Source organism: Strix uralensis, chromosome 1 (assembly GCF_047716275.1).
Source record: "Strix uralensis isolate ZFMK-TIS-50842 chromosome 1, bStrUra1, whole genome shotgun sequence".
NCBI classification, from domain to species: Eukaryota; Metazoa; Chordata; class Aves; order Strigiformes; family Strigidae; genus Strix; species Strix uralensis.
The window spans coordinates 76,062,773-76,090,300 of NC_133972.1; the positions used below are offsets into that span (position 1 = coordinate 76,062,773).

At 42.2% G+C, this 27,528-nt stretch overlaps 1 protein-coding gene across 1 annotated transcript; it reads left to right on the forward strand.

Moving 5' to 3' along the window:
• The first annotated feature begins 439 nt into the window (after positions 1-439).
• Positions 440-17,169, forward strand: MYLIP (myosin regulatory light chain interacting protein). The gene is made up of 7 exons (XM_074871331.1): positions 440-748; positions 1,907-2,097; positions 11,480-11,665; positions 12,403-12,600; positions 12,933-13,097; positions 15,010-15,430; positions 15,793-17,169. The coding sequence occupies exons 1-7, from the start codon at positions 662-664 to the stop codon at positions 15,880-15,882; spliced, it is 1,338 nt and encodes a 445-aa protein (XP_074727432.1). The 5' UTR covers positions 440-661; the 3' UTR covers positions 15,883-17,169.
• Positions 17,170-27,528: the final 10,359 nt, after the last annotated feature.

The window sequence follows — 27,528 nt, forward strand, 5'->3', positions numbered from 1 at the left end:
TTTGTAGCCCCCCCCTGCCAAGTGGGTTCGATCTCCACCTTCCCTTAGAAGAACTTACTTTGCCGCGATTTAACCGGACGTAATTCCAGGGTAAGAAGTTCTGGGCTGTTGCAGGTGACGACGGGTGGAAGGTAAATTGGAGACGCCGGGTGCTAAAGAGGAAGAGGGCCCCGAGGACCGGCTCCCTCGGGCGGCCAAGCCCGGGCGGGCAGGGCCTGCGGCGGGCGCTTGGCGGGGCGGGGGGGGGCGGCCCCCGGGGGAGGCCCGCCGGCAGGGGGCGCCAGAGAGCGGCGACAACAACCGCCCTGCCGGCCGCCGCTTCCCCGTGAGGGCGGCGCTGATTGGCGGCGGCGGCGGCCCGCAGCGATGAGCGGCGCCTCGCGATTGGTCCGCAGGTGCCGCTCGGAGGGTGGGGGGAGGGGGAGAGGGAGGGTATATGTGGAGCGAGCGGAGCCGGCGGAGCCCCAGCACTGGGGGAGCGGGCACGGCGGGCTGGACGCCGGCGGTGCCCGTGTGTGGGCGGCGGCCGCCGGGGACGCCCGCGTACCTCCCCTCTCTCTCTCCCTCCCTCAGCCTGTAGCGACAGCTGCGATTCCCCGCCGCCGGCAGCGGCAGCCGCTCCGGGTGTCCGTGGCAGCGGCGGCGCTGGCTGGCCCCAGCCATGCTGTGCTATGTGACCAGGCCGGACGCGGTGGTGATGGAGGTGGAGGTAGAGGCGAAAGCCAACGGCGAGGACTGCCTCAACCAGGTGAGGGGCCGCGCTGCGCCCACCGCCCTTCGGCCCCGCCGCCTCCCAGGGCTGCGAGAGCTCGCGGGGCGGGGGGGGGGGGGCGGCGCGGGTAACGGTGGCCCTTTGGGCAGCGCAGACCGCTGGTGCCTGGCGGGCGCGCACGACAGTCGGCGGGCGCGCGTCCCCCCCCCCCCTCTTCTCCCCCCCATCCCCGAGCCACCGCGCCTCAGTTGGGGGGGGGGGGGGGGGGTCGAGGATCGCGGCCTCGCCATCCCGCGGCGCCCCCCGGCCGCTGAGGGCGGCGGTGGCGCGAGGCAGGGCCGTGCGGCGGCGCAACCCTGCGCGGGGGCGTCCGCGACGCTGGAGGCGGGGAGGCGCCGCAGCCCCCCGCTTCCCTTCGGGTTTGTAGTTGGTGGTTTGTTGTTTTTTTTTATTCCCCCTCCATGTTGTATGCAGGGGTGCAGCGTCCCCCGCCTCGGGGCTCCCCAGCGCTGCTGTCTTCCCCTTGACAGCGCGGGTGGGAAGGGCAGGCCTCGGCCCCGTTGCCGCAGCCGTCTCGAACTGTCCCCAGGGCGGGGGGCACGAGTGGGACCCACCTGGCCGGGTGACGCCGCCCGGGCCGTGCCGTCACCGTTCCCCGTGGCCTGTTGGGGCCGTGCTGGCCGAAGCTGTCGTCCAGGTGCTCTCGCCCTTCCGTCGCTACCGCCTCGGTGTGGCTGCGGCGGCTGCCGTGAGGATGCCGGAGGGAGCCAAACGTAGCAGCCCAGCCTGTTGGTGGCATATAAATAAAACTTGTGGGTTGTACTCTTTCGTCCTTCTTGCCTAGGAAGTGCTATCGGCTGTAGTGTTGAATTAACAGATACTCTCCTCTTCGGGAAATCCACTGACACCGTTAAGCACCTGTCCTAGGGGCAAGAAAGGGGGATGGAGCTTAACTATGGAAGTCCATGTGGCTTTGGGCTGGTGGAGAAATTCCCGGTTTATTCTTAATATTTGTCTACATGCTGTTTTGTATGCAACTTAAAATCCAAGTAACTAAGTAATCTTTTGTGTAAAGGTGCTTACACAGGGTTTATTTTTCTGTGTTTTAAGTGAGCAGTCTCAAACAATACTTGATTCAGGTGATACTTTTCATTGTTATGTTGTAGCCTTATCATAAGAACCTCTTTCTTTCAGGTTTGCAGAAGGTTGGGAATTATAGAAGTTGATTATTTTGGACTGCAGTTCACTGGCAGCAAAGGGGAGAATCTGTGGCTGAATTTGAGGAACAGGATCTCCCAGCAGATGGATGGTTTAGCCCCTTATCGATTGAAATTAAGAGTCAAGTTTTTTGTAGAGCCCCATCTTATCTTACAGGAACAGACAAGGTAAGATCGAGATGGTTGCAAGTAGATGTAATTTATTATAAATTACAGAAATTAAAAACAATGAAAGTGATTGCACGCTGGTTTAATTTCTTCCATCTTCCAGTAGTCTTGCTTGAGTTTTCTGTATAGTTTTAAAACCTTAGTGTTATATAAATGTATTATTCCTTTTGTAAAAATAATAAAAAAAAAAAATAAAACTGGTAATATTATTATGTAGCTATCAGTAAGTAATGAGTGTAGGTAATTCCGTGAGCACTTAGTGCTGGAAGTGGAAGAAACTAAGCTACCAGTAGCAAATTATTTATATGGTATTTGCATGTCCGATAGTAACCCCTGTTCGGTGGTGTTACTCTAGGTCGTTCTAAACCACTGGTACAGAAAAGCAGGAAACAATTCCTCCCACAGAGTGAAAAACTTGCTGAATTCCTTTTTGTCTGGTATTATGTTACAGTAACTTTCAAATAGCTCCAGGCCCTTTGAGGCTACAAAAGTAACAGCTGTTTTGCTTCTTCTGTGGCCAGTCCTGCTAACTAAATTGTTTTACTGTTAACCAATCACAAGAACTGGTCTTCTAAGATTAGTAGTGAACACTTACTTTTCCTCCTTGAGTTTGAAGATAACTCAGTTGCAATTCATGTGGTAATCAAAGAAAGCTGTGCACATATATGTTTAATGCTGACCTTTCCACTAATTTTTCCTGTTAGTTTTAGATATATATTTTAATGTAAATGGAGCAAATTGAAATCTTGTGTCTATATGATAATGCCAAAACATGTTTTCACTACTCACCTTAACTTGGTGCTTGCAGATTTAAGACCATGGATACAACATGGTGGTTCTACACAGAATGTTTGTCTAAAGAATTTGGTCAGAGGCTTACTACATGATTTGGTGTTTATTTAATAGGAAAAATGTTTTGAGTTAGGAGCATGCATATATTTTTTTTTTGAACTGTTGTGCAAGGGAGAGGCTTTTGGGGAGCAGTGGTTTCAGCTCATCAATCTGGTTGAAGTTTTCAGAATGCTATCAAGTTAGACCAGAGTTGTCCTATATAATAGCTTGAAGGCAAGTGCATTCTAACCAAATTCCAGTTTTGATGTATCTTATTTTGGAAAAATAAATTCTACCATCCATGGTATATCTTTGGGTTCTTTTTAGTCTTAAAGAAACTTGTCCTCTTAAATATTCTCAGTAAGTATAAAACCAAATAATGAAGGATTTTTATGTAGAATGAAAGGAGCAACACAGTTTCATGCCTGATGAGACAGAAGAGGTTACCTGGAGTGTGTTGGATGTGTCTGCACACACAGACTAAATCAGGGTGAATCTGAGGAAACCTAAAGCTGGTGTGATTGATGTTTTTATGCTATCCTTGATGAATGTTTGTTCAACTTCACAAGGCCTTTGCAGACACCTGTGTTCCTGTCTTCAACACTGTCAATGCAAGACTTGGCAGGTTGTGTAAGTTAGAGAGCTTGAACTGGTGAAACATACCCCAAGGGCCTAAAAGACAGGTTGTAGCTAGAATATAACAGAGCTTGTATACGTATGTCAAAGTAGCAAGTACTTCTCCACTATGGCGATGACTTTAAAAGGCTGTAGGTGGGACAAGCTTTCTTTTGTGTCTGAATTAAGACTGTTCTAAAACTATTTTTAACAAAATTTTAAAATTAATTGAGGCTCAGTCATCAGAAGAGATCTATTAAAAATCTGCTCTGGAAAGAATTGCTTACAGTTTTGGAGACCAACAGCTGTTGAAACTAGTATTTAATGTCACTCTGTCTTGCAAACATGAATAGTCCTGGGGCTTCAACTAAGCTGTTCAGTCAACATCCTGAGTATTTTTAGTGTTCTTGCTAAAACAAATACAAGTTGTAAAATTTGCAATAGCTGCCTTTTAGTTGTGTATGCCCAGAAGTCTGTGTAGCACACCTAGAATTCCATAGGGCCTGTCGTTAATGTATATTTCTGTAGTGTTGACACTGGGTTTCAGTAGACTTACTCTTTTTTTTTCCCTACTCCAGTCTGCTCGAGGATTTACATATGCACATAACTGCATTCATATTTAGTTTGCATGTAAGCATGTGTGGCATCAAGGAGAAGACAAGCTTGTTAAACTGGTCACTGAACTTTAAATCAGTAGGCTTATCATGGAATTGCAAGGATTAGCTGTACAGTTACAGCTGACACCTTGTTTCTTACCTTTACTTGCAAAGTCAGAGTGCTGGTCGATGAAGAAATAGCGATGAGTCTCCTTGGTTTCCTTTAGCAGTTATGTCCACAGCTGATGCAGAGGGTGTTTCTGGCAGAGCTGTTGCCTTCTGGTCCCTTGTGTGAAGAACGCTGAGGAAGTCTCCCAGTCTTTTGCTTGCTGCCTCTGATGCTGTTTTTACATATAAATTAGTTGCATGTTGAGACTGCTTTTGAAATCTGGGAAGCTGCGAGTAATTCTAAATGTTGTTGATATGCTTCATCATGATGATAATAGTGAATGTCATGACTGAGTTGTTACCATTTTTTTCTATACTTTGGAAGCTTTGTCAACCCCAGTTCCACTGCGTTATTAGAGATCCTTGTCTTGCACTTAAATTTAAAACTCGGGTGTATGTCTGTAGCAATTTAATGTTCAGGCTTCTACATGCTGTGTGAAAAGATGATCTGGCAACTGAACATCACCCTCTGCTTCTGTTATCTTTAATCAGTGTGCAATAATCCAGCGGAAGATCGCAACCTCATGCATTTTAATCTTCTTATGCAAGGGAGCCTTCTTGCTACAGAGTGCAAAGGCAGAGCAGGCTGTAATTGTACCTTTGACCACTGTGGCAACAAACCACCTCCACTAAGTGCTTTGTGAATGGGAGAATTGCATGGAAAAAAACCAATCTTCTTACTATACTTTCTTTCCTTTGACAGGGTTAAAAGTGGCTTATTTCTATTGTTCTTCAGATCTCAATTTCTAATTTATTTCACTTCACCACAGGATTTTGTAGTTTGGAATGGCTTTCAGTGGAATGAAAGTGCCTCAGTGCAAGAATGCTATTCAAATTTAATCTGCTGCTGTCAACTGGAGTTTTACAAACAAGTCTGAAATGTGAACAGGGTGCTTGTTTAGAGGAGTTGGAGTAACTATACATTTTTTTTGAATGGAAAATCCCATTGGCTTGAAAAGGCCTGCTGGTTTTTTGCTTAAAGATAGATGTGATGGTCCAAGATCTAGATCATTAAGCTCTGGGTTATGTCCTGTTTGTGTTCACTGTTTTCTGTATTTCTTGATAGGCAATGCCGCAGTTAGTAAAAAAAAAAAGTAAAAAGTAGGGGGTTTATGAGAATGATTTATGATTTATTTATTACGACACTTTATTGTACACGCGTCCATCGCAGCGAGGCGTTGGGGCTTGGAGTGATGGTTCTGCTTCACCACTGGCAATTCAGACGAGACTCCGGCTGGAGGAGACGCGGGGCTCGCCGGGCCAGCGGTGCGGGGTAACTCCGGGTCAGTGGCCGCCGGTAACCCCGGCCGGCAGCCCGGCGGTAGGCGCGCGGGCGAATCGGCGGCTGCGGCGCCGGGGCGCGGCCCGGGAGCGCAGATCTCGATCGGCCCCCACCGCCGTCCCGGGGCTGAACGTCCTTGTGCTCGGGCTGCGGGTCTGCAAACGGTGGGAGGGGCCACCTCCGCGGAGAGGGCGTCTGCCGGGCCGCACGGGAGGCAGATCGTGCCAAACGGTCGTCCAGGAGAACAATGGCTCTCAGTCTGGCAGGATAAAGTCAACATTGCTGTGATCGAGGGAAAGGAGACATAATTTTAGAGTGAATCATTTTTTTGAGCAAAGTAAGACTTCAAAATGGGCAAAGTTCTTCGTCTTGCGTAATATGATTGGAAAGGAAATATTCCGTGTAAGCCATGACAAGTTAAAATAACATGTCAGATTCTAACGGGCCGCACAATCTCATGGAACATTCAAAAGAGCTGTATTTTGCCAGCCTTGAGATAAGAAATTTTTCTTTTGGGAGCTGTTGAAAGTTGTGTGCAGTATCTGAATTATATTTACAAAGTATATGGGTTTTGCAGTGTAATCCAGTTGTATTGATGAATTAGCTAAAACTAAGAACTGACTTGGATCCAGCTGCTCAAAATATTATACACGTAGTAGGTAGAAAATCAGAAAAACATGCTATTATCCTGTAGCATTGGCTAGCCAGTGCAGCAGTGCCATGGTATTAGTTACAATGCAATAAAAGTCTGCTGTAATAGACACCAGGGTGAGTTTAATGGATCTGTCTAAATCAGAGTTGAATTGCAGTTGGTAACCTTTCACCCACTCTGCTGAGAGCAAATAAGAACAAAGATATTGAGGAACCTAATTGTAACGGCTTTGCTTTTTCATATGGAGTGGCCTTATAGCTGCCTTTAAAACCAGAATTATATTCTGTAGATCTAGAGATCTTTATCTTTTAGGGAGAACAATTATGACTCCTAATTTTGATTCCTTTAGACTGCAGAGTAAATTTACTTCACAGTAGGAAAGTGCCTTCACCCTGTGGTAAGGGGTGTCGTACCCCAAAGAGAACAGACAGCTGCTTGGGGTGTATGCTAAGATTCTTGCCAGTAGTCTGCCAAGAGAATAGGTTCTTCTGGTTTTATTTCTAGTTTAGGAATCATTAGTCATATACAGATACTTTTATTGGTAAAGGACGGGGTTTGTCACTTTTTCCCGACAGCTAAATTTAGACCTTAAAACTTTTAATATAGTCTTTAGATTTCTATGTGCCCTGGTTTCCTTTCCTTGATTAAAAAAGTAGCAGAAACAAAGTTTTCAGTGCAGAACTTTGATTCCTAATGTACATAATTGTCTTCAATGAGTTAGAGAAATTAATCTTGTATTACATATACTCTACAATTGTAATAGTACTTGTTTTGTAGGGTTGTTATTGTCAGTTCAGTTGGATGAACACTTAACTAGGTGACTTGCTTCCTGTAGAAATTTCATTGTAGTGAAATACTGACGTCTGTTTCTGGTAGTGGCGTGCTGTATAGTCAGCCTGCATAAATCTCTTCAGAGGGAGGCAAAAAGCCATTTATGTGATGTCTGGGTTTGTGACACTGGTTTGGTAGATATAGTTTTTTGTAAAATGGGCCATCTACTGAAATCTCTTTGCAGCCTCCCCTTTCTGCAGCATTTGTATCAAATTATTTATGTGCAACTAAAATACCTTAATCACACTGTATATTTGATTTTACTGACTGCTTTATGCACATAGAACTTAAATTGTACAAAAAGCACTGGGCAAAAATAAGAATACAAAATGAATAGGAAATCAGCAGTGTAAATAGTGCTTGAAGAAAGCATATGATCCTATTCTAATGCTAAAACTGCTTTTTTTTCTTTTGGAAAGGAAGAAGTTCTGCCTGGGCAGTGACTAATGAAGCGTAGCTTTGGCAAACTTGATGCTTTGTCCTCTAATCAGTATTCCTGTGTACTGTTTTGAACTACCAGACTCAAAGGAAATGTTCGATAATTGAATATACAGGAATATCTAGCTAGCATGAGGTTCAAGGGGGAAACTAATGCTGTTGTAGGTTACACAGACTGTCTTTTGTACTAATGCTGTCGTGTGTAGAACTCAGGCTACAAGTGCAATGGAAAGTTCTGTTCGTAAAGCTGCCACTACTTTTCAATGTCCCAACATATCTAGCAGGTGTTAAGATGACTAGGAACCACAACAATTGATTGGCAAAGTTCAAGAGTTTGAAGGCTTGTTTTCTATGAAGATTTAAAGATGAAATGAAACTTTGGCAAGAGTAGTAAAAAGCTGTAGTGTGTGCTGGGAGAATATTGGGGGAGGGGGGTAGGAAACATACCTTTTGTCTGGCTTGAGTTACTCCTCAAATTCATAACAGGTTATATTAATGTGTCATGTATAACTGAAGTGGTGAATGATGCAGAAACAAAAACAATTAGTTTCTTACATGGTGATCGAACTAAGACATTCTGCCAGCAATGTTGAAAGTGTAACCTTTAGAGGACTTCAGTTATTAAACAGTTCAGTTTTCAGTTTTAAAATAGTTCATTGCTTTAAAACTTGCTAGATAAAAATTCCATTACATGTAAAATACTAAAATAATTCCTTGAAAAACTGAGTACCCTTTTACTGTACAACCTGAATATCTTTAGAGGTGGGAAGAGCTTTTAACAATTTTTTTATTGTATCTAGAGATTTCTAGAGAGAGAGGAGGGACAGTAGATTAAGTGCTATTAAGTGATTAGGTCACAATCTAATTTAAAAAAACTTACATAAATCCTTTCTGGTAACTAATAGAATCTGTAATATGGCCAGGTTTTCTACAGACAATCTGTTGGGTCCTTTAGAATTTGCAGAATTAAGGAAGTGCCTCAAGGCTCCCAATGCTTCAATTTTGTTTGACTTCATCCAGAAATAAAGGCACATTCTTTTGCCTTTCTGTTTAGGGATCAAAAAGTGGTTTTTATTTTTGTGTAAAGAAAAATCTGTTTTTATAATCAGATTCTGGCTAGTTTTGAACCTTGAAGGGAGATGATTTTGCAATGGATATTAATGTAACTTTGGAGAAGTGTGATCGTAGGCTGGATGGGCTAATCAACATCTGCACTAACCTGAATCACTTTCAGATGTATAAAACGTTTGCAACCCTTGCTGTCTTTCAGTTTCTAGATGCTTTTACTTCCTCAAACACACTTAAGGACACCACCCCCAAAAAAACCCCAGTGAATTTGCTACTTGAACTTTTGTTCAGGGCAGCTGCTGTAGCAGATCTGTATGAAGTCATTCAGAAACTCATTTCATGGCAGGCCATATGTTAACTAGTTTCTGACCTATTATGGGTGCGGTTTAGGCAATGGGTTTGGGCCAGCAATGGGTTTTCTAGGTGCAGACCAATGACTTTGTGAGATGGCCTGTTAAATATGGGTGTATGTTTTCTCTGACTCAAGGAAATAGCTTACCATAGTGTAAGCCAGGACATGAACTTGCATAGCTTTAGTTACTTTGCAATAACTATCCCTTATACATGCCATACCTTTGTCTGCTTTATCAGAAAAATGCTAAGTAGCTTAGTCTGAGATGCTTTCCTTTATGTGGTAGGAGTCAGTTATGGGAAGTTAATGCACATTAGCTGATGTGATGCTGTTTCATGTTGTGCCTTAAACTTGTTTGTTTACCTATGCCATTACTGAGTTTTTAGTAATGGAATGTGACAAGCCATGCCTCTGTTGTAGTTGTTTCTGTAATGTATCTGCAGGAGAAATCTTTTGTTTTTCAGCTCCACTCCTGATGTCATTAAGGTCTTCCCAGCAAGGGGAGAAGACTAACTTTCCCCTGTGTAGTCAGTGCTGTCATATGCATAAAATAAGCTGAAGATACAAGCATTTAGGTGTGGTAGTTGTAAACATGTGTCAGTTAATGAGAAGAAAATTGTCAGATATTTCTTTGAAATACTGTACATGTAATTAGTACATAGTTATACTGACTGGAAAACCTGTTCTGGTATTAACAGGATCAGAAGTGCATGAAAAGCCATCTATTTTAGGAAGTGCTGATTGGAATTAGGGACATGCCTACTATTTGAATTTATTTTGGCCATAGCGCTTTAGTAATTCATCAAATACTTTGGATTTATGGGCTGAGCCCCAAAAGGACTGTGTACAACCTATGCATTTAAAAGCCACACGTAGGCCTTTCTGTGGGTCAAGGCAAAAGTTATGAATTAGCAAGGTAGGAGAAAGGGATTTGAGCAGAGGTTTGGGACTTGCTCCAAGAAAAGCCTAACCAAGGAAAAACCTGCTAGCAGTGGACACAACTATATGGTCTGAAGTTCCGGTCCTCTTGCTGCCTAGACTTGCATCCTGCACAGAGTGAGGATATTGGCTTCCACCAGACCCCCAGTAGAACTCCTGAAGTGTAGACTGGTGTCTCGACATCAGAGTGATGCAATTAAGCACTTGTGTCGCAACTGCAATGAAGCTCTATTGTGCCTCAAACTGCTTGCAAAAGGAGGTGTTGGACCTGTGACTTGCTGTAGGAAATGGAGTGTAGAGCAGCCTGTGGGATAATTTAATACCTGTTTTTTCCTGATTGCAAAAGTTCTGGATAAGGGGCATTTTTTTGGCTAGTATTTTCTTAGCTGCGGTATTCACCATAGTAGAGCTAAAAATGAACACAAATTTTGCAAGTTATGTAATTGTTCATAGTGGTGGAAAAAGTAGCCCTATTTGCTTGGTGTGCATGGAATTGTAGGGTGCTACAACAGGATATAGATATTATCCAAAATTGCTGTTGGAAGAAAAGCTAATCACTTACTAGCATTTTGAACTTCAGTGATGAGTGATTCAGTATAGCTTTTTAAGAAAAGTAGATTACGCTTAATTTTAGAAAAAAATAAAATGTGTCCTGTTACTGTGGAAGCTAAGGCATATCCCTGTGGGTACTAGGTTTCATTTCTTGAAAGATTATTTTTTTCAGTGATACATAACTGCTTCTGCATCTGGTTTCCATAAATATGTTAAGTCTTAAGAAGAAATGCTAAGAAATTTTTATTGTCTTCCCTGAGGGGAGATAAGGATGAATTTATAGAAGTTAAGGTAGACTATAGGGGAAATTAGCAGACTGCTGTTGGTGGAAATTTTGATTTCTCTAATTAACTGACCTACTAGATAATTAAGAGCAGCTTCGAATTTTTCAGCTAGTTGTCAAACCTGCCTTGGTCCCAAGTGTAAAGGTTGATCTGACAAATATGCTTACGCAGATGTTCTTGTATTTTATTCCACAATTTCTTTTCAGATGTTTCAAGTTACTCTGTTAATCATGTCACTGGCAAAACCACTGTCTTCCTTTTGACTGTGGTGACAGAGGCATTTCAGCTGTGTAGAGAAAGTGTGGCTTCTGCTGTTGCATGAAAGATGTGTGTATGCTGTTTTGGGTTGCTCTTCACAAATTTGCTTTTCTGAAATGCAGAATAATTTGTAAATGGCAACTGAAGACATTTAAACATAGGAAACTAATCCAAATATATTTAATTGGTATTTTACTCACAAAATTAAAATTACTAAGTGGCCTTAGGAGTTAAAGCAGTTCTTAAGAACATGATATTAGAGTGCTTGTTTCTTTAATAGTGCACTTAGATACCATCTTCAGTTGTAGCCTCATCTTTTAAGTATACCTGAATAGTAAGATGGAGGCCCTTTCCTTTCCCTTGTGCCAGACTTTCTCTGCTTGGTATGTTCCTTGCAAATTCTTGATGACCAAACTAATGGTTACCAAACATATCTGAGATATTATTTGATACATACCTTGATTACAAACATCTTTTAACATCTTGTGTAAGCAAATGTTTCTGATTCCATTGCAGGCATATGTTTTTCTTGCATATAAAAGAAGATCTTCTGGCTGGTCATCTTCAGTGTTCTTCAGAGCATGCAATTGAACTTAGTGCATTGTTGGCACAGATGAAGTTTGGAGATTATAACCAGAACACTGCCAAGTACAATTATGAAGAACTGTGTGCAAAAGAGCTCACCACTACCATTTTGGAGAGGTAAAAAGAGCACTAATATAAGCTCCTCTTTGGAGACCAAAAGCATGAGATTTTATTATGCCCTTAATTGCAGATGCTATGGTGTCTCTTGTGGTGTTAACAAAAATAATAATTTAGATAGCTTTGGAGATCAAAATACAACCTGAATGTTTAATATTCTGATTTCAGTTCATTTTTAAGCTCAATTATGAGTATTTTTTCTTTGTGAAAAGCAAAAGCTGTTGAACTCTACTTGGGGAAGTATAGGTATCTAAATACTTGGAGCAGGGTAATCAAATGGCAAGTATGTCTTAGACCTACACTTGTGAAAGTAAGAAGAATTTATCTGGCTTAGTACCCTTACACTGAGAAATAAACAAGGTTCTTGAAACACCTTAATTCCTGAATATCAAGAAACTCAGTATATCATGCTTTTCTGTAGGTGATTTTTTTTAGTTATGAACTTGGTGGTTGTTCAGGTAAATACATTGGCGGGGTGGAGGTGAGTTGGAAAGCCTTGATTGTATGTAGCTTTTTAATTTCTAAGCACATGCATGCTACTGTCTCCTGAACATTTGCAGGATGTTTTGGTAATTCTCAATTCTTCCCAGTTCATGATGACTGAAATTTATAGCCAGATAAAGCAGGTCAGGAGCATAATAATCTAACTAGGTCATCTAAAAACCCGTGTTAAAACAAGCTGCTAACAGTAACAGCACATACTTGAGTTAATTCACCCACCCTTTTTTTATCAACAGCATTATTGCAAAGCACAAGGAGCTAGAAGGTCTAAGTCAAGCTTCTGCTGAATACCAGGTTCTACAGATTGTTACAACACTGGAGAACTATGGGGTAGAGTGGCATTCAGTGAGAGATAGTGAAGGGCAAAGACTCCTTATTGGTGTTGGACCTGAAGGCATATCCATCTGTAAAGATGACTTCAGTCCTATCAACAGGTATGTGTTTTGTGGAACCATTTTCATATTCCATTTTTCAGAAGTGTACTGACCATTCCTCCAGTTTTTACATAAATATACAAAACTGTTCTATGAATGACTAAAAGGAACTATTGTAATGTAGGGTCTGAGGACACTACCTGCTTATAATCAAGACAACTGGCCTTAATACTCTTGACTTCTATATGTATTTTTGAGGTGACATCTTCAATCCAGCATTACAGACAACAGTCAGATCACTAACTTCTGATAAAAGTGCACCATAGTAGTTTGTGGAAAATGCCCTTATCCTTAAAAGATAAATAACCTTTCTTTTTTATATTAATTTATAGGATTGCTTATCCTGTTGTTCAAATGGCAACTCAGTCGGGGAAGAATGTATATCTGACTGTTACCAAGGAGTCTGGTAATAGTGTAGTTCTCTTGTTTAAGATGATCAGTACAAGGGCAGCAAGTGGACTCTATAGAGCAATTACAGAGACGCATGCATTTTACAGGTCAGTATTGCCACTAGAGTCAACTGCTGCTGCTCTTCACAGTATTTAAGTGTTAAAGCAGCCAGCAGTGTGACTGCACTTCAGAAATTCTCTGCAAAATTTCATTTTTTGCAGCCTTTACTTTCCTCTTAAGTCCAGAAGCTGAACAGGTTTTTGCTGCTTCCTATTTTGTGGGGTGGGAGTACAAGACAAGTAAGCAAAATTTCTCAAGTCTACCATTATAAATAACAGCACTTCAGAATGTAAGCTTACTGTGTTCTTTGATACTTCATAAGCAATATATATATTTTTTCTCCCTGTGTAAGAGGGAGGATGAGAGAACAAAGGAGAAGATCCTGTCCTTCAGAATATGTAGGTGTAGCTTGTGCACATGTATTCCTTGTTCCTCCTTAGCTTGTCCTGTAGTTCCTGCAGTTGCTAGAAGTTATCTATATGCTGCCATCCCATCCCATATATATAAATCTTCCTGCAATTCCTCTGTCCTTGCTTCCATGCCCAGGATTTTGATGCTAGCAGCTATCCACTGTCTTTATCCTATTGTTCTTTGAGGTAGGGGTGCTATACTCCTTTGTTGATGACTGATATTTTTAAATCCCTTTTCATTCCTACTGTGATCTCCCAACACTGATCAGTAGAACTAACTGTCAGAAACACTTAGTGGTGTTTTCTCTAAACTTAACTACCACATATCATTTCAATTACTTTGTAAGAAGTAATCCAAAGAATTGGTCTTAAAGCAGAGGAAAGTACATACACAAGGCAAAGACCTGTCCAGCTTCTCACATTAGATCATTTTAATACAGTTACAGCAATTAACATCAACTAGTTGCCTTTCTAACCACTGTGGCTAATCAGCAGCTAACCACTCCTTATTTTGTGAGCCTGATGTTAAGCGTGTCTTGTTCTGCTCTGTAATTATATGCCCTTGTGCTGCTGATTTGCACTCTTCGTACTTTTTTCCAGGCTATTAAAGCATTACATAACTTCTTAGACAGTCTTAACTTTTTGATCTTTGTCCCTGCTTGTAACTTTTGACATAGTGCTGAGGGATATGGTGTAGTTGAGAACTGTCAATATTAGGTTAATGGTTGGACTAGATGATCTTCAAGGTCTTTCCCAACCTCGATGATTCTGTGATTCTGCTGTCCTTCAGTTTCTCATTAAGTTAAGCAGAATTTTAGCTAGGCAATAGCATTTGGCCATAATCTTATATCATGGATGTTAGGCTTGGTGAGGCTGTAGTCCTTGCGTTCTGTTTGTTTTGTTTCCCATGTTGTCTAGAGATGTGATATGCCTTAATAGGCTTCTGCAGACTTAACTATATCATTGAGATGTGATGAGCATGGTTAGGGTAGCTGAAATACTCGGTTGCAAATACAAATAGCTTAATTTAATTTTCTACGCTGCATTCACACTGGCTCCCTTCAGATGATATTATACTAGTGTGTAGAGTACTGAATGGGAATTTGGTTAAAGACTACTTGACTCTCTGATAAAAAGTTTTTGAGAGCCTGTCTAAAGAAAGAGCTGTTACGCCAAAGACTGTTAATTGGAATTCTTTAATGCAGTATTTAAAAATGATCATGTAAAGAGGGGTTGCCAAGCTGAACTGTGGATTGAGCAAGTGTTGGCTGTTAATATTAGTGTAATGCCTTAAGTCCCTTCCATAGGCTGACTCTATTTGACCAGACACTTGCCATTTTTGAAGATGTAAAATAACTGTCACTTTCTTTTTACACTTTTCAAAGTAGAGCTGTCATGCAAACAACATTCAAGAGCTTAGATATTAGCTCAGACTACTCTATTTTCTTTAATTTGAGCGCTGTTACTTCAACTTTGAGAGGAAGCTATTGTAGGGATAGGTTTATTGGTATTAACTAACCAAGTTTGCGTTTGTCCTATTGTTTTATAGGTGTGACACTGTCACCAGTGCTGTCATGATGCAGTATAGTCGAGACTTAAAGGGCCACCTAGCATCTTTATTCCTGAATGAAAACATTAATCTTGGTAAAAAATATGTCTTTGACATTAAAAGAACATCAAAAGAAGTTTATGATCATGCGAGGCGAGCTCTTTATAATGCTGGCATTGTGGATCTTGTTTCAAGAAGTGACCAAACCCCACCAAGTTCCCCCCTTAAGTCTTCGGAAAGTAGCATGAACTGTGACAATTGTGAGGGTCTTAGCTGCCAACAAACAAAAGCTCTGCAAGAGAAGCTGCGGAAGTTGAAGGAGTCCATGCTTTGTATGGTGTGTTGTGAAGAAGAAATAAATTCAACCTTTTGTCCCTGCGGCCACACAGTATGCTGCAAGACCTGTGCTGCCCAGTTACAGGTAATTGCCATGCCATTAAGATATGAGTTACCAAATACATGCAAGTTTTGGTTTCCTGTATGCTTGTGTCATGGATTAATATGTTTATGCTGGTACTCTAGTAAAACTTATTTTAAAAATTTTGTTTGTGGTAAACTAATTCCAAAGAACATTCTGTTGAGATGTATTTGAAATGTTTTAGCTGTGCTAACTTAACTTGCAGTGAGGGTAAGAATTAGCTGCATGTTTCTCACAATACCCTGTTTTAAATATGGAGATTATGGAAAAGTGCTCTGTTATTGTGTATGTGGAGAGAAGTCTCCAGTAAGTGTAGACTATCAAAATATGATGTAAACTAATTTCCTAATGGTTTTCCTTTCCAGTTGTGTCCTGTTTGCAGATCTCGTGTAGAGCATGTCCAGCATGTGTACTTGCCAACCCACACCAGTCTTCTCAATCTGACTGTGATATGATCTGCGTATACACTTTAAACCCATCATGTACTCTTTGAACTGCACTAATATGAAATGCAACCATTGTGAAGAAGGCAATGACTCTGGCACGTATCCACGAGCAAAAGCAAAAATACTGCATTTTTTAACGTAAATATTCTTCATTCAACATGTCCAAAATGGTTTGGGACATCTCTCTGAGAGCAGAAGTGTAATTGATTCATGTTACTTAAAAGGAGAACGATGCCTAAGTTTGTAGCATGGCGCTGTTGCCGCAAAGCTAGGTAACCCTGGAGAAATGTGGTGTACACATAATGATATACCCAGCGAGAGCAATGCAGCCTTTTGTTTTACACACTCTAAATCCTTTTTAGTACAGTCACTCCATTTATTTTAATAGTAGGATTAGCTTTTACAAATACCAGTTTAGTATGGCTCATAGTTTCTGCTTTTAGTAAACTGCTTTAAAGAGAGCTTCTTTTTTAAAAAAAAAAAGGTTCTTAAAATTACAAGGCTTCATCAAGCAGCTGTGTTTAACTTGGAATTCTATTAAATAGAAAACAATTCTGAGAAGATAGCTTTGGAAGGGTAGGACAAGTTAGTCTCGAAGTGTTGAGGGTGGGTCAGAAAAGTCGTCTGGCTGGCAGTGCCCTGTGGAAGCACTGCTGTGGGACTTCATTCACAGCTCTTGATGGGCAGGGTACTCCGGGGTTTCCCACATCCACCTTGGCTGGTGGTCTTGGGAGCTACAGTCAGCTGCCCTTTAAGTTGGCTTTATTTTTGGAGACTGATTTTAAACTATTAAACATGTACCATTAACTTCTAAAATAATGGTTGTGTATAACTTTAAATGCTTTCTTCAGTTAACATCTTTATTGAGTAGGTCATTTCCTGCTAAAATTTTTAATCTCCACCCCCCTACTTGGGCATTTTGGGCTCTGGTTTCCTGGTGTATTCTCCAGGGTACAGAGGGAACTAGAGACCATGTTTGGGTGCAATACTGGCTTAATCAAAGCTAGAAAAGTACACTGTCACTTTACTGAAATTTTCTGACTATACTTTTCATATTGCCTTAATGTAGCAGTAATGTGTGTTTATGCATCTGTTTCTTTGCACAGACATTTTGTCAAAATATTAAAACTCTACTTTTTTATGACACATTAGCATATAAACCTTACTCTAAGAGGGTATTTATTTTTTCACTTTGTAAAGAAAACTTTGTTTCCTCATGAAGCAAGAGCTTTGTCCTATATCGTAGGCAACTTCTGTCTTTTTATATTCAGATTAATAAAGGACTTTAAAAATCTACTTTGTTATTGATAAGACTTTTAATTTTGTTCTGAAATTATCTGAGGCATTTCTGAACTGAAAATATAGTATGAAGTATTTTCATGTTTATGGTCTTGAATGTTGTGTCACATTGTAAGAGGTAATGAAGTTTCCTTGGGTACCTGCAAATTTCAAGGGAGGGAAGAAAACTGACATTAACCCCCTTTGTTCAGGCAGTGTACTTTAAACCAGCTGACATACTCCAACTGTAAAATAGCCTTCAGAATTAACTTGAACTTTCCTATGGTAAATTGCCCTAAATACATGCACTATCTTCCAGTGAGATGAGAGCAATAAAAAATGCAACTTGAGAGTAGAGAGAGGTGGAGCTTTAGCAGTCCTGTCTAGGAAAGTTCTTAATTAGATGTGTTTGGGTCTCTTTTTTTTGACTGAAGCTATTCATATTTACTGACTTATGACTCCACTTTCACATTCTGGAAGATATGGTGCTTGATCACTTCCAGCTTGGTGCGCTGGCTTAACCCCCACCAGTAAGTTGAAGGATGTAAGACAGTGCTGGGATCAGACCAAAGCTCTCTGGAATCCATGGGCCTCTATTCTGGCAAGTGTGAACTGAAGTCACTTTACAACCTTTTAAAATTAATTTATTGTTATTTAAACCAGATGACTGCAGAGTAGCATGTCCTATTGTCAATACAGTTAATCAGGGCCTGAAGCTTGAGGCCCTAGACCTAAGATTATTTTAGGCTAGCTCTGAAAGACTGCTGCTCAGGCAAGGGGGGTGGTGGCTGGCAACTAGGCAATGAATTGTGAATACAAGAGCTGCTTGTCTCAATGTCAAATGCATTAGGAACATTAAAGATGAAAATTTCATCTCTCAACAAATGGATGCTACTGAATTCACTTTCAGAGGTTCTGCAGAAAAGTTGTTGTCCCTATATGTCATTTACAAGGAAGGAAGGTGTGCACAAGTGTTTTCAGAGAAAACTACAGCCAGTTGCTGTACCAGTGTACAAACCTTCCTCACTTCCCAAGATTACTTTGTTCTGTGCTAACAGAATTGCATTAGTAACATCTAATCCATCACCCTATGGCAGCTGGCTCAAATGGATTGTAAATTAGTGTAAATAGATGTTAATACAAGCATCTGATTTAAAGCATTCAGCAAGATCAAGCTGTTAAAACAGGCAAGCATTAACTCTAGGTCCTTGTAATTAAATTGGCTGTATAATTAGACATCCCTAATAAAAGTAATTCCAGTAGTTAGAACTCTAATCAAGGTGGGGTTTGACAGGTTATATGGCATCAGTGGAATTCAGGCAAAGCCTGTGACTTCTGTAAATGCACTCTGCCTAGTCTTGAAAGCTATGCAGAGGATCGGGCAGAAAGGGCAAGGCCCAGGCCTGGACAAGAGTTGTACCAGAGACTACTGGGTGTCTAGTTTGGTGTTGGCAAAGGAGAGCACGGAGCTCTCCTGTTCTGAGAACTGACCACCAGTTAACCTCTTCTGAATGTTGCAAATCACTAAAAGCCTCGCTTGCTTTATATGTAAGATCAAATAGGATGCAAAACAATGTAAGAACAGCTTGGATTTATTCACAGCCAGCTTTCTTCAGAAGTATTGTTTGAAGTGTAGTTGACCATGCCATGCTAGAAAAGTTTTGCTTAACCATCCAGAACTGCTGCTGTATGTGTTGCTCAATGCCTGCGGTTCCAGCACACTGTTTCTTCTAAGTACTGTGTCCAGTCCACGTGAGCTGCCAAGTGCTGTGAAGAGTGTGAAAGAAACAATAGGAAACTTTGAACTCCACATGCCCATGCCCTGGAGCCATACTGCGGAAAGAGGTCACTGCGGAAAGAGGTCTTGTTTGCCAAAGTGCTGTTCTTTCTCCTAAGAAACTTTTGTCTGAGTGTTGTAATCGACGGCAGTGGAGAAAAAACAAAACCCTAAAACAAAAAAAAACAACCCAAACAACCACAACAGAATAGTTTGTGGGAACAATTGGAGTCTGTGTCCTTTACCCGTCTTCCTCAGAAGCAGGAGGATTGATGACAAAGCTTCATTTGGTGCCTCTCACACCTTATGTCAGTGTTTTGGTGCGTACCAGGCACTCATAATGAAGCCAGCTCCTACGCTGATATTTGCTACCCAAAGCTAGTACAACTTGGCAAGAAAACCGACAGAAAATTCAGTTCTCGTTTATTTCCAAAGTTGCAATGCAGCAGCTGTAATCCCAGCGGGTGTGTGCAATGTCATTTTAAAAGGCAATAGTCTCAAATTTCTGCTACAAGTACCTAAATGGGAAAAACTTGCCTTCAGAGACAGCATGACTTGCTGGGTAAATTCAAGAGCAGGAGCCCTGTTCGTTCCTTGGAGCTCCTGATGGTAGAATGGCATTCAAAAGCGGCCATGTGGAGAGAGGGTGGTGAGTTTGAACTGTAGGAGACACATTCTTATGAAAACACTGAAATGTAGCAGTAACTACACCTGCACTACTAGGGCTGGGAACTTCCAGCCCTCCGCTGGTATCTACCGGGCTTTCATCCTCCCTTTGCTGCATCAAGATCTCTGTTTATGGAGAGCTCAACCTGTGAGGGACTACAAAGGCAGGATGTTGAGATGTTTCAAGTTACAACTGGTACAAAAGCCTGGCTTTATCCTCCAGCATGTTGTTGCTCATTTCAAGGTACATACAAATGTCAAAACGCTAAAGAACTGTAGACTGAAGTCTTCTGTATTTTGAAATTATTTTGATTTCTTCCTCAAGTGCCATAAAAGCACATACACAGCAGCATTCATAAATTTCAAGATTTATTTCCCTGCTAAATCAGCACTGTTGCGTTCCTAACACAATGCCCTTGGGGGAAAATTCTCATCCATCAGCCTACACAATTTCACTTCACAGCAGCACGCTGGCATGTTGATCAAAGACGGGAGAAAATTACAGCTCAGATTTCCTGTATACGGTTTTAAACAACAAACTTTCCATGGGGTGTTAAAATTACAAATTGACAAATCTTAGCTCCAGTAATGCCTGGTCAAATACCTTTCTTGAATCCGTGTCCCGTCCCCCCCTGTTTTCACTGAAAACATGCTGTAGTGCCAGGTAGGTGCTTCAGTCGCCTTTGTGCCCATGGATTCAGCCAGCAGGAGCCTGTTAAAACAGAAAGTAGCAACTGACAAATGGGTTTAAAATAAGAAATCTCAGCAAAATTGTGGAGGGGAAAAAAACCACAACCAGGGTAGACTGCCACAAGAGAGGTGGACTTTCTGCAGCAGGGCCTGAGCGCAGCTTTGCTGGAGGAAGCCCACGCAGGGGGTTCTTGGGGGGCTCCGGGTGCAGGGTCTGGGGCTGTGGCTGCCCCGGGGACAGGCAGCCTGGCAGGGAGTGCCACTGGCCCTCAGCAAGAGGGGCTGGGTGGGAAGAGGTCTGGGAGAGGCAGGACAGGGCTGGGCAAGAGATGAGGCATGCCGGGGCAGGTGAGCCACTGCGGGCCAGTAACCCCTCAGGGAAGCTCCCACCGGAGCACACTCCAGGCAGGCCACAGCCAAACCTCCCCATCTGCAACATCACACAACTTCAAGGTAAAGCCCCTTGGTTCAACACTACCTTCAACAGTCCTGGGTGGTAAAAACTATCATGGTTTCTGAGTCTTCTAGTTTCCCGCAAAGGGTGGTGTGAGCTAGGAACAGGCGCCAGAAATAACGCTGAGGAAGGGCTCTCAGAGCCCCAGCTAAAGGAATCACTGGTTGGTGCAGTAGTGGGAAGACACAAACCGTGACAACTCTGAAAACTCAGTGGGAATCATCATTCCTCTCCATGTGAGGGTGGGATGCGAGGGATTCAGAAGAGTCAATGGGGCTGGTGCTTCCCTGTGCTTGGAGGTGGTGAGCAGGGTTCAGTGTGACCTCCTGTTCCTGCAGGATGGGGGACTTGTGGGGCTGGCCAGCGGCTAACTTTTATAGCACTCAAGTTCCTTAAAGAAAAAGGCCAAGCAAACAAACCACACCAGATTTCTCGGAGCTTAACAACAGGTCACTTGCTGATTTCTTGCCAACTAAAACACAGAATCCTTTTCAGCTGCTTGGAGGCTGGGGGAGGGTGAGACATGAGTGGGAGGGCAATCAATCTGCCTCTCAAAGCTGCTGATGCCTTTCTCTGCCTTCACTTTGACCCTCTCCTGAGTGACCTGATTTAGCCTGTCCACTTTATTCCTGAAAACTCTCCTGTTCTTTCACCAGTGGCTTCTGGGATCCAGGCTCTGAAGCCAACCTTTCTTCTTCTAGCAGTTGTCCACATAAACTCTGCCCCAGGAAAGAATCTAACTTTCTTTGGTCAACACCATCCAGTGAGAATGTTACACACACACACACACACACACATATATCTCTTTCCGTGCCTTGTCAGAAGCACAAAGGGCACCATCTCCATCCGTGGTAACAAGAAAAAATACAGTATATATTCATCTTTCCTCTTACTATTGAGGTGCCTAAACAAAGTTATTTGTCTATAGCTACCGTTTCAGGGTCACTTAACAGTTACGATGGGATTAACTAGGTGTGCATATGTGTGAAGGTGTTTGCCATTGCTATTTTTATCCAGTAGTTGGTGTCTAGCTTCTCTACTTCTTCAAAGCAAATCAATGCAGGTAATGATAGACAGCAACATGGCAGCTTTTAACATAAACAGGCTTGCCGGAGCCAGATCTTCCTCTCTCCTGCCAGAAAGCTGTTTGTCTGAGGAATCCATGCATCTGGCACCAAATTCCAATCATAGCACTACAACTGCGGGAATTACAGAGACATTGGCAGCTCATCTGAAGAGACAGTATTTGTTTTCCTTGTTTAGAACTATAAATAGTCAATAGAGGACTCTCATTCAAACAGTATTGATGACTGAAGTAAACCAGGCAGAGGCACAGCCAAAAATTGGACTTCCGCTCCAAAGCCAACCCAACTCTTGCTTCAGAAGCTGAAGTTCCAAAGGGGCAATGCAGAAAGCACATGCCCAGCAGCAAACTAGCCCTGAAGATAAACTGACACACCAGCTGTCCGTGTTTGACCTTAAAACTGTTTGCCTATGTCATCGTATGAACTGGAATTTTTAAAAATACCTTCAATTCTGCTGTGGTTTGAGCAGCTGACTTCCTCCTCCGCCTCTCTGAGATCCACAAAGTGAAGCAATACTGAAGTGTCCTGAGAGCACCCTGTCTGGGTAATGTGCTGACAACAGGCATGTTACTCTTGAAGGGCAGTTACAGGGTCTTTATATTTAGTACACTGAAAGTGGTGCTTTGCCACCTTGTTGCTAGGGCTCTCCTGCCCTGGGGGAGACGTGCATTTGAACCTCCTCTGGGGCTGAAGAAGTAAATGACCACAATTCTGTTCTCAGAGTGAGCAATCCCTCTGCTGCAACAGGAGGAAGAAGAGGACCATGTCTTTCTTCCCTGAACTTTTCAAAAGGAAGAAAGAAGAGAGAGAAGATTTATCTGTTTCTGTTTTTAAGAATAATTGCCAGCCTTTTCTTGGAGACATTTGAGACTGGTTGGAATGATAGGTGTGGAAAAAACTTCTGGAAGGAAAAAGAGAGACACAAGTCTATTACCACAATGGAGCTGTTGCCCAAAAGACCGTGATCTTGGGTACGTTCCCAAGTGCCCAAGTGCTGGCACTTCCCCCCCAGGTCCTCTTCCTACCAGAAGGCTTTCCCTCAAAATCAACTGCCATGGCCTTCAAGTCAAGGTCATGACTGCAAACATTTTCTCTTATGTGGCAGGGAGCTCTGTAGCAATGGAAAGAGGCAGAATCACCCCAGAAAGAGTGTGGTCTAATGAATATAGACTCAGCAGCACAGCTGTAAATCATCCTGAAAATCATGTCCTCAAGCTAGAGGGGAACATGTGACTGTGGAAAGAGGAACCAACAAAGGTAAGGAACAAGTGACAGGAGGATAAAGGGCAACTCCCCAAAAATCAAATACACTGCTGTGTTTTTTAATAATAAATGGCACCCTGTCATATGTTTCTTTTCCTGTTCTTGGCTATGCAAATGTTAAATTAACAACCCCAGGCTGCCAAAACCTTCTTTATCTAATACCAGTCACAGCCATAGAGAAAGAACGTTGCTTTGGTGGTGCAGATACAACCCTCGCAGCTGATCTTCAGCTGAGTGCTGTCCCCCTGGATTTCTTCAAAAGACTCAAGTCCTTTATGATTGTACTGGGGGACATTTTTCCTTGAAGCCTGTTCTTGCCCAGCCTGTTTGTGAAAGGGATACAGTACTGTTGTGTGAAACACCCTGCAGTTTCACCACCATCTTATTGGATACCTACTAGGAAGTATTATCTATGTGGAAGGTGATATTTCCATTTCTTAGGGCTTTTTCCCTATTTCCGCACACAGTTGCAAACTCCATTTTCTATGTCCAATGCAGCCCTATCAAAATACATTTCTCCTACGTAAGGTTAATTTGCATCTGAAAATTTACGTTGGTAAAGTGTTTTATTCTAGTAAAACGAATGTATTCAAAGGGAAAAAAGATGGGTATCTTAGTGAAAGGATATTTTTCTTTGTAGCTCTGGCCAGCTTATGAAAATTGTCATAAGAGTAACATACCCTCAAAACAGACTCAGACATTCACATAGGCACACATAGTTTTTGCTTCAGTGCAAACATGAAAAGTTTCAGTCGTGGGAAAAGGCATTTTTGGAAAGTTTTGCAGGTTGCTAAACAAGTAGCTATAAGGGAAACTGTTCTGCAAATTCAGTGTTAATTCTATCACCCAACCATCACCAGATTAAACCTTCACCTTCAGCTTCCACACAGCATCCAGCTCTCCTACCCTGAGTTATGGCTTCTGCTGCATGTTTTGTTACCTCTCATATCCTGCACAGCATGGTCTTGTTTCTGAAGATGTGATGTTCTGGCTTTATATCTGAAAATGTAGTGTTCTGGCTTCACCATGGTCTTCTGCCCTCCACAGTGACAGATTTCTTTACCTGCAGTCTCCTTGTTCCTCTCTGTCCACAAAACCCTGTCCTGCTTATCTTCCCTGTCTCAGTGTCCTGCTTCAGATTGTCCTTTCCTGCACTCTTGATTTCTTGAACTCAAACCCCAGGAGCATGCCAGCTTCATCAGCTCTAAATCACCTTCTGTCTGCATGCTGCTATATTCTTTGCTACATAGCAGTATTTTTGTTACTCTTCATTTAGGCCAAATCCCCAAATCCCTACAGTTACCTATAATCTTTTGGTACTTCCTACAAATTACCTGTCTCCCCTGATCTTTTGCCTTTTTCACAAAGGACTTTGCTTCATTTTCTAAAACATGAGGAGCTGCAGTATGGGCACTTGGATCTCTGATGAACTGAGTATCAAAGAAGCAAAAGACAGCTGACTTTCCAGATGTACAGTCCAAAAATGGTGATGTTGCTACATCTTTTTGAGGAAAAAGCCAAATAAGGACCTGAACTATCGTTAGTAATTCAGGGATTTTGCTAGTGATGTTCTTCAACCTACACAGGCTTTGAGAGAAAACATGTCTGTAGCTAACTCATCCCAGACAAGAAAGAATTTACAGCAATTTTTCCTGCACAGTCTCCAAAAATGAGAGTGGCTAATTGTTTAATCCTCCTAAACTTTTGTTTCTTTCTGTTGTAAGTGACTTAGCCTGCAGCAGACTCCAGTCTAGACTGGAACTTTTGGTTCTTAGCCATCTGCCTAACAGGTTTTTTGTAATACATGTATTTGCTCTTAGTGTCCTTACAAGGTATCACAGTTTGCCACAGATACAGACTCAAGTCCAAGGCCAGCATTTAAGCTTTCTAGACTTTGGTCCTGGTTTCTATCTGTAAGGGGCACTGAAGTGAAACCAGATAAATTCCAGTTTGGGAGTTCAACGTTGAGACTGCCATCTGTATCAGGATCTCAGCTGAGCAGTTCAGGCATGTCTCTTGTTTTTGTTAAATACCGAAACATGTTCTTTCCCCCTGACATTCATTCTTTCCCTCTGGTTTGTAGATTGAAGAATCAGGTAATTATTACCCCAGGGCTTCCATCCTCTGGAAAATGCTGTGCCCACCTACAAAAGATAGGTCTTTCTGCTCAAACAGATGGGTTCATAGTGGGCGGGTTATCTTTACTTCTTGCCTTGTGTTTGCATCTCTGTAAAATGAACATTTCCTCCAGAGCTGCTTAAGGCTAAGGGAGGTGAGTCATAAGTCTCAGTTTACTGTGCAAGTCTTTACATGGACATTAATTAGAATGAGATATCAGTTATTCTCTGAGCTTCATTTTCTTTATCCCATCAAACCATGCATTGCCATCAATGCTGCTCTGACCAACCGAATTCCCAGTTTCTCCGAATTGCTGTTAAACTAGATGAACTGTGTAAAAGGGGCATATCTGAGGCTCTATTTCATGGTGACAGCAGCATAACAGGACCTTCATCTCAAACATAAGGACTGACCCAGTTATGTCTTTGTCTGGACATGGTTCCTGCTGGCATTTTCCTTGGCACAAACACAGTGTAATGCCAGACTGCCACAGGGAGTAGCTGGCAGAGATGGAGCGTGGCAGCCTCTGCCGTTCCACCTGGACAGTCAGGCTTCTTTAGCTGTGCAATGGGATTAGAGAAATAAATGGCTCAGTTTTATAAAAATTAAGCCTCAGGTTGCTCACGGGCTCCTTGCTGGTTGCTAATGTGGCTGTCGGTTCGGTAAAGCTTGAGTGAGGATCATGTTCTCCTGGAGCAAAAAGTACTGCTTTTCCTCCTGGCAGGTTTGCAGTGGGAAAGGAGCACTGGGAAACTGCAGGGAAAGGATCTGAAGCCTTTTTGCCAGGGAGAGTTGAAAGCAAAGCAGGGCATTTGGAAAAGGCCCACAAGAGATGAGTGCACCACCTCAATGTGGGGAATGTGCTGTGGGAGATGTACCATACCATGGTCCCAGAGCTCAGAAAAAATGGTCCGGATGAAGACGGACACAGGGACACCAGTATCACCTCCCTTCATAGTTTTATTGACGGATTAGTAAAAGTCAGAGTGAGGTGACTACAGAGACTGTGTGCACAGGTGCACGTATATACGACTGCTGTTGCTGGTGCTACACCTCTGGTTTAAAAACACTACAGCTGCTCTGGCAATAATATTTGAATGATTTTGTCAGGTCTCTTTCCTTTTAAAAGCAAATTATTTAAAAATCATAAAATGTATTTGACATCTGTGCTTGCATCCCAAATCACCAATCTAATGAGTTAAGAGTCTGAAGAACAACTCAAGGAAACCAAAGGAAATTTTGTATTACTTGCAGAAGACAACTGCCCAGAAAATGGAACGGGCACCAAGGCGTAAGTGAGATGGAAAGAATCTGATCCTCTTCATTAAACTGCTCGTTCTTCAACAACAGATGGTGTGTTTGCGAGTGTTTGCTGTTAAGAAAGTCAGGGCCCTGGACCAAAGGAAAAATATAAGCCACATTTAACTACTTGCATATGTTGACTTTTGGAATAATTTCCAGTCAGATATAATGTCAGACATCTATGCACTGATCCCTTGGTTTTGTTTGCCTGTGCTCTCTCATTTGTTCTGTGACCCAACATGATGGCAAAATGTTCAGTATTGTTTTACCATAAATAGTAGACAAGCTCGGACAACTGCTTAAAAGAAAGGAGAACTGCAGCTCATGGAAGATTTGGTATAGCAGAGACATTTTAATATAGGCAGGCAGGAACAATTACTATGTCTGCCTTTATTCAAATAACTATGCCAATTTGCACCACTCAGAAATTTTTAGTTGAAGTTTAAAAAAACCTCCATCAGTCTGAAACAGACAGGCAACACAGTAAAATAAGTTCTAAGAATGACAGTAAGGAAAAATATGTTGGTTTGCATCCTAAAAACTCTTGCCTCTGCAAACCCCTTGTGTGTGTACCATCCTGATCATATAGATACATGTATTCACATATATCTATGTATCTGTGTATATAGATATATATATTTTATTCAGTTCTGGTTATTTTTCTTCCTACCTTGCCTCATTCAAATGGCTCTGACTTGGAGAACATGTTAGTGTTGGGGAGGGAGGAGAAAAAGTCTTTATGCTTAAAGCAGCAATTCTCAGCACTGGAGAGCTGGATTTGAATTCTGCTTTTATGTGGAGTTCCCACACGATGCCAGCCATGTGATATAGGATGCTTTTCCCAGCTGGCTGTTAAAACACATTTACACTGCAGATTGCTGTCCTGAACCTGCAGGGCAGCTTCTATACTCTCCCACGAGTACCTGCAGCAGGCCAGCACTGTGCTGCCTGGCACTTCCATCGAGCAGCACCCTAGGTCTTCTTCTGCCCCCAGATCCTACTCTGCAGACAGACAGTGCCAA

What these genes read in the sequence shown, in the direction of transcription:
- MYLIP (XM_074871331.1), top strand. Translation starts at nt 662, where the DNA reads ATGCTGTGCTATGTGACCAGGCCGGACGCGGTGGTGATGGAGGTGGAG. An exon ending in GCGAGGACTGCCTCAACCAG is followed by an intron (nt 749 to 1,906) that starts GTGAGGGGCCGC and finishes TCTTTCTTTCAG; the next exon opens with GTTTGCAGAAGGTTGGGAAT. An exon ending in CCTGTGCTGCCCAGTTACAG is followed by an intron (nt 15,431 to 15,792) that starts GTAATTGCCATG and finishes TTTCCTTTCCAG; the next exon opens with TTGTGTCCTGTTTGCAGATC.